Source organism: Lactuca saligna, chromosome 8, assembly GCF_052625555.1.
Source record: "Lactuca saligna cultivar CGN05327 chromosome 8, ASM5262555v1, whole genome shotgun sequence".
In the NCBI taxonomy this organism is placed as follows: domain Eukaryota; kingdom Viridiplantae; phylum Streptophyta; class Magnoliopsida; order Asterales; family Asteraceae; genus Lactuca; species Lactuca saligna.
This window is the reverse complement of record NC_136424.1, coordinates 59,034,185-59,041,224: the sequence shown is the minus strand read 5'-3', so window position 1 is coordinate 59,041,224 and position 7,040 is coordinate 59,034,185. Positions and strand designations below refer to the sequence as shown.

The following is a 7,040-nucleotide window of genomic DNA, read 5'->3' as shown; positions in this document are numbered from 1 at the left end:
TTAGTTGGATCAATTGCTCTGATTTTGTGATGCTTTGCTCCCAATTCATCTGCCGATCACTGATTTCGATTTGAAGGTAGATGGAAATGTGATTTAAATTGCCATACATAGATGATGAATGATCAAGATTATGATTTGTATGATTTCAAATGGATTGGGATTAGGGCATCCACAATCCATTGAACTCTATAGAGTTAAATGGATTGCCACATCATCCATTAAACATCTATACAACATCACCCACAACCCATTAAACACCTATTCGATCCAAATCACCACTTTATTCATTCTATTGAACCATTTAATGATCATTTAACTCTTCCATTCAACTCTACTTCATGTCATCACCCACACTCCATTCAACTTTTATTCAATCCTAATCATCATCCTATTCAACTCTTATACTACTTGCAATGTGGATGCTCTTAGTTGAAGACGATAACAGATGATGAATGGTGTCGACACTCTGATGAACAGTAATATGGGTAGGAGGGACCATTTTTGTAACTATAGGACATCTTAATAAAAGACAAATATATAAATAAATAAAAAGATAAGGGTATAAAGGTAATTTTACTGTATTTAACCGGCTCTACAGTTAGAGTTAACGAATTAGGGACCAAGTTTGTAATATCCAAGTACCACAAGGACCAACTTTGTCCATTTTATTGAAGTTGGACTATAGATGCCTATTATACCACACCACATGGATCATTTTTGTAATTTTATCCAACAATAGTATATGACTTCCTAAATAAATAATTGTAGTTATTAATTAAATCATAACAATAATATATGACTTCCTAAAATCTCAATTGTTGAGTATTTATCAGATCTTATATCCATAGATCATCAACAACCTAATATCATCAATATCATACCATCATAATTGAGCATCACATCTTAACCGATCAATTTTGTTTCAACATCATGATATCACCATCATCATCAAAAAATTATGTTTCAACGTCTCAAATCCTCAATATCTTTGATCAATTCTACTCCAACGTCATCAGGTCTCCATTATCGATCATCAACAATAGATTCACTCCATCTCACGTTGAAGATCTACAATAAATAAAAGATGTTATGAGCAAGCATTGCAAAGAGCATAAGATATATAGCTAGTGTGAATGTCGCTACATGTGCATCCTATATGTATCTGCAATTTCCTCAGAATAACAAGCCATAATTGGAAGGCATACTGCAGTATATACACCGACCATACCAATCACTTTGGCTATTTGAACTTTCAGACAGTCTACAGTTATATCATCCCATACGGAACTAGCTCAGAATAGAACTAGCTACCTCATACAGTCGCCAAACAAGCTGATCTTGGTTTCTCTCTACAAGTGTAGGTCTCAGGTGATCATCCATCCAGAGTTAGGGCAACTTCCAACACAAAATCCACTTGGTGCCTACAAAAGCAAACAAATAAAAATATTAAGTTTAGATGAATAAGCCATAAAATAAAATTTGATGTTGACAATAAGCATTATTATGAAAGAGAAAAAAGGTGATAAACGCTAAGAATGTGAAACCTTATTATTCCAGGAAAAGAACTTGTTGGTAAACCAAAGCTTTCTCTAGTTCTTTTACAACCACATTCATTCTTGGGCGATCTCTTCCTCGACACTTCAAGCATTGATGAGCAATGGCTGAAAATATATTCAAGGAAGCGGAGCTCATTTGATTTCGTAGATTGGAATCAATGATCTTATCTAAGGTTCCCTTTTCGTAATGTCTTTGGGGTAATTCTGCTGAAAACGGCTCATCAAGATGCTTTGAAACACCTACCAGCTTTCCACACAAGACTTCAAACATGACTACCCCAAAAGAGTAAACATCAGATTTTTGTGTTAGAATACCACGTTTATAGTATTCTGGATCACAATATCCTGGTGTGCCACAAACTTCAGAGATAAGAATCGTACACGGCACATTTGCAAGAGCTATTTTAGACAACCCAAAATCGGAAATCTTAGCTCTGAAATTCTCATCTAATAGGATGTTTGCACTCTTCATGTCACGATGGAGTATTCTATGCTGTGTTCCAATATCATCATGAAGATATTTTAACCCTTGGGCAACATCTAAGCAAATTCGAAGACGTTGGATCCAGGTTAGATCTTTCCTATGTAAATGTTGGTCAAGACTCCCATTACTTTCATACTTATAAACAAGGATTTTCTCATCGCCCTCGTTGCAAAATCCAACAAGAGAGACGAGATTTTTATGTGTATAAGCTGAAAGCATTGCAATCTCCATCATGAATTCACGATCTCCTTGCCCAAACCTAGGATCCAACTTCTTTACTGCGATAGTGCCATGTTCACTTTGGGCTTTGTACACCAACCCAAATCCACCCTTTGCAATCACGTATTCTTTACTGAAGTTGTTAGTTTCCATAACTAATTTTCGTAGAGGAATGTTCAAGTACGCGACATCCTCAAGTCCAATGAGGTCTTCACTAGGATTAAAAATTGCATCAACAAGGTCATCCTGCAGAGTTGATTTATAGTTAAGGGCAATTAGCATATACTAACTCGTATTCAATCTGTCTCACATAGTAAGCTTAAGGAGTTTCAAATATATCGTAGGTTTCACATTTAAAGGAAAATTAATATGCTGAAGTAAATATCACAACTATCTACAAGTGTTTGTAGCAATGAATATTGACTTTAACCTTTTCAAACAATGGAAGCACTGTAGATGCATACGTAACAATTTTCAAGTGAAAGACCCAATCAATATAAAGGAGATCAGGGGTAGCATCAAGTAAGGCGATAAATATGAAATTAAAAGTAGAATTCCATATATCGAAATAAATGTTTCAATGGAGCATGCCGTCATCTGAATTGGACATGTCTTCAATCTCATTGAAATGGGATAAACAAAACATGAAAATGGTCCACAATCCCAACAAAACTAAGTATTTGCTCTATTTTAGTTGATCATCCACGAAACAGGGTGGAAATCTGTTTATATGTTTACCGAATTTCTAAGCCATAACACCTCTCATTTTAAATAAGATATAAATTCTTGTGACATTGTTGTTAATAAGTGCCATTATAGGAAGAGTGAAAGACGTCTTAAAATTTATTGTTAACGTCATGAAATAGCGACAAACTTTTCCATCTGTTCCATCATCCAAGTCCCTGGACTTTTAATTTCACTTTCTAGATAAAAAATAAAAAATTAAAAAATAGCTTTGTTCCAATCCAAGTCACTCCTCTCAACTTTGACCATTCTAAGCAGTTAATTTGCTTAATTTAAAACCACATACAACAATCAGTAGCATAGTTTCATACCGTATTGTTCAACCAATCTCTAGTCTCTGACTTGGCTGGATCCTACAAGAGATAAAGTTTACAATGACAAATGGTGATTTCCATGAATGCCAAGTTTCTGTATCATATGCAAAAAGATATCCCATAGCTACCGTTTTAGGCTGCTGTCCCACTCCTTCCTTAGAGAAAGAGATTGTCTTTGTCTCTTCAAAAATCCTGAATCGTTCCAATTCTCGCTCAATAATCTTGCAAGCATCCATCAGAGCCTGCTCATAGAAGGAACTAACCATGTCAATAAGGAAGATACAAAGCATCTTGTTTTTTCTGACCAATCTCTTAGTGAGGAACACAGTGTAAACTCATCATATCTTTTTTATCAATATTCCTTTCAAAGTAAGCAACAAGAGTGCACATAGAGCAAAATTTGTTTCATATGGCGACTATATAGCTACACTAGGTAACCTGCGATTGTGACATATTTGTGACACAAGGAAAGGTATTCATCACGAGTCAAGTGCAAGAACAAACAAATACAAAGGGGGAACTTAAATGACCTGCTTATCCTTGATCCCGCTGAAATGTATCCATGTGTTAATCTGATCTCTGAATCTTTTTAGTTTCTTAATCTCCTTTTTCAAGTCGGCTTCAAACTTCTCCTTTTGATTGGCATTTTCAGTATCGTAAACCTAAAATACAAAAAATTAAAGCTTGCGAAAATTAAACCTTCAGCATTCAGATTAAACAACAACAACCAGAAACGTCAGTAATTTAAAGAAAAATATATAAATTTACGCATACCTTGCTCCATATGCTGTCGAAAACATCAACACTTTCTTGAACTTTCTTTAGAACTCGATCGATCTCACCTTGAAGCTTTCTACAGGCACCCATTGATAAATTCTTGAAACTGGAGTTGAAATTGAATTGTGCTTAGTGAAGTGATGAAAATGGGAAAATAAAATAATAATGGCGTGGGGTTCTATTTCCACCATGAAAAGGACGAAAATACGCGTCTTGGAAAGTGGAAACTAAAAATAATAGGCCCATTTGAAGTTCGGTCGGGTCTTAATTTGCTGTCTCTTTTCGTCCACGTGGTTTCCTAAAACATTTGAATAAGGTTTAAAAAGTTTAGTACTAGTGATGTCATTTTTGGCCTCTCAAAAATACCCGTTACTTGAATTATCCATCCGATTTTTTCGGGTATCAGATAAATTGGGTCGGATAAATCGGGTATCGGGTTAATTTTTTCGGGTAAGTGGGTAATCCGAATTTTTTCCGGGTAGGATAAAGGGTAAATTGTTTGGGTTTCGGGTATACCCGATTACCCGAAATATATATAACAAATAATGTCCCTTTATGATTTTATCTGTCATTCCCAATTGTCAAATCCCAATTTCCCTCGTTGAGGCTCGTTCTATTTTCCGCACGTCAAAAAAATCTCATACCTCGTTCGCTCTTTGTTGGTATTCGTTACTAATGGATGATTATGTTGAAGTAAAAGATGAGACGATTGAAGTTGACAATTCAACCAATGATCAAGTTCCACAAGAAAAAGAGAAAAAAAAAAAAAAAAACCAAACAATTCAACCCAAGATTGAAAGTTTGGAAAGAATACTTGATATCTTAAATTTTATTGAGTAAAAAATCTCAATTTTCAAAGTTTAACACGACATACTTATTTCATTACATTTATTTTTAGGTGCCATTAAAAATTAAAAATCGGGTAATACCCGAATTACCCTTACTCGACCCATTACCCGAATTTAATTTGGGTAGGGTAACATGTAATTTTTTTTATATGAAAAACCCGAATTACCCGAAACCCGAAAATTTTACCCGATCAACACCCCTAATTTTTGTCATTAGGTTTTTTCTGCCACAGATTTATCATACTTTTTTAATTTTATTTTTTATTTATTTATTTTGTCATTTGCAAGGATTGATTTGCTATGACATGTTATTATATATCTAAAGTAAAATTTACAAAAATAATATTATATTAAATTAAAATAATATATAAAATAAGTGTAACGTCTTAAAATTCAAGATCAAAAAATTTATTTTCATAATAATAAAACCATCAACCAAACATGTTCGTCAAACTATAAAGGAACACTACTACACAATGGACCTTCACCCACGAAAATTACCCACACATTTGCCACAGATTTTCCACGACTTAAAAAACCCTAATTTACAAAATATTTCTTACGGATTACACACAGATTACCCACAAAAAGAAATCTGTGGAAAATCTGTGGGAACAATATCGTCATCACCCACGGCTTACCCACAGATTTTGAAAAATGAAGAAACACTTCTGGTCTGCGGGTATAGCGTGAGTGATTTTCCACAGATTACCCACATAAAAACATTGTTTTTTTTTTTTTTCATTTTCATCCCTTAAATGTTGTTTTTTAGTTCCATATTTCTATCGTTTTACTAAATCAATGCATTTATTTTTTTCATCAACTTATTATACTCATCCATGTACATATATGTGTGAATAATAAGTTGAAAAATAAATGATACATTAGTTTATAAAGTTTGTATGCATATATGTGTATAATAAGTTGATAAAACAAAGAATACACTGATCTATTAAACATTATAAATGATAAAACAAAGACAATAACGTTAAATGGTCAAAAATGGAAAAAATTATTTATTGTTGTGGGAAAGACGTGGGTAATTATCCACAGATTACCCATATACCATAATCGGTTTTTTTTTTCGACCCTCAAACGTTGTATTTTTCATTCCATGCTTAACATAACTTAACCACTTGGGTTGTGGTGATTTGGTAAGGCATGTGGAAGATATGGTGGATAACCTATTGACCCATGTTCAAATCCTGGCACCACTCAGCCTTTGTGGCCATGGAGTTTCGCATGCAGTGACTCCAGGGCATGAGACAAAGCTTTATGTTTACAGCGGGGGATTAGTCGGTGCGCGAAAGCTGGCCCGGAAACCCTCGTTAGCGAAGTTCCCTTTCAAAAAAAAAAAAAAAAAACATAACTTAATAAATCAGTGTATTTTTTTGTTTTTTTTTTTCAATTTATTAGATACATATCATACACATGAATGTATGAGTTTACTAAGTTGATGAAAAAATGGAGTATACTGAAATATTAAGTAAGTATGTATGTATAAAAGTATTTATGTATGTTTAAGTTTATTTGTGAAATAGGTTGAACAAACAAGTCAATACATCAATTGATTATGTTTTGTAAAAGATTGGATGAATATAACAACATTTAATTGTTAAAAATTGAAAAAAAGGTTCTTGTCCGTGGATAATCCGCGGGTGATTTATCACGGATTACCCACAAAACAGAATTGTTTTTCCATTTTCGAACCTTCAACGTTGTTTTTTCGTTTCATATTTATATCAATTTACTAAATCAATGCATTTATTTGTTTCATCAACTTCTTATACCCATATACGTACATATGTATGTGAATAATAAGTTGATAAAACAAAAGATACATTTATGCATTAAGTATGTATGCATGTATGTTTATAATATGGTGATAAAACAAAGAAATACATCGATTTATTATACATTATAAATGATAAAAACAAAGACAACAACGTTAAATGGTCAAAAATGGAAAAAAAATATTTATTGTTGTGGGAAATCTGTGGGTGATTATCCACAGATTACCCACACACCAAAATTGTTTTTTCATTTTTTTGACCCTTAAACGTTTTCGTTCTATGCTTAACATAATTTAATAAATCAT

General features: G+C 33.3%; 1 protein-coding gene across 2 annotated transcripts; it reads right to left on the bottom strand.

The window, feature by feature from the left end:
- Nucleotides 1–519: 519 nt before the first annotated feature.
- On the bottom strand, nucleotides 520–4,267 carry LOC145011434 (putative serine/threonine-protein kinase PBL28). Of its 2 annotated transcripts, none has more exons than XM_078970155.1 (7): nucleotides 4,092–4,267; nucleotides 3,848–3,979; nucleotides 3,446–3,559; nucleotides 3,315–3,356; nucleotides 1,545–2,505; nucleotides 1,144–1,421; nucleotides 520–1,068 (listed from the first exon to the last, which is right to left on the bottom strand). In XM_078970155.1, the coding sequence occupies exons 1-5, from the start codon at nucleotides 4,182–4,184 to the stop codon at nucleotides 1,549–1,551; spliced, it is 1,338 nt and encodes a 445-aa protein (XP_078826281.1). In that variant the 5' UTR covers nucleotides 4,185–4,267; the 3' UTR covers nucleotides 520–1,068; nucleotides 1,144–1,421; nucleotides 1,545–1,548. The 2 variants fall into 2 exon arrangements, with proteins under 2 accessions (XP_078826281.1, XP_078826280.1); XM_078970154.1 differs by having other exon boundaries at nucleotides 1,312–1,421.
- Between the last annotated feature and the right edge of the window lie 2,773 nt (nucleotides 4,268–7,040).

Bases quoted from the DNA above. Each gene is read 5' to 3' on its own strand.
- LOC145011434 (XM_078970155.1), bottom strand. From the start codon at position 4,184: ATGGGTGCCTGTAGAAAGCTTCAAGGTGAGATCGATCGAGTTCTAAAG. The intron at 3,560-3,847 runs GTCATTTAAGTT...TTCTATGAGCAG, and splicing joins GCGGGATCAAGGATAAGCAG to GCTCTGATGGATGCTTGCAA. The intron at 2,506-3,314 runs GTATGAAACTAT...TCAACTCTGCAG, and splicing joins GAGATTGGTTGAACAATACG to GATGACCTTGTTGATGCAAT.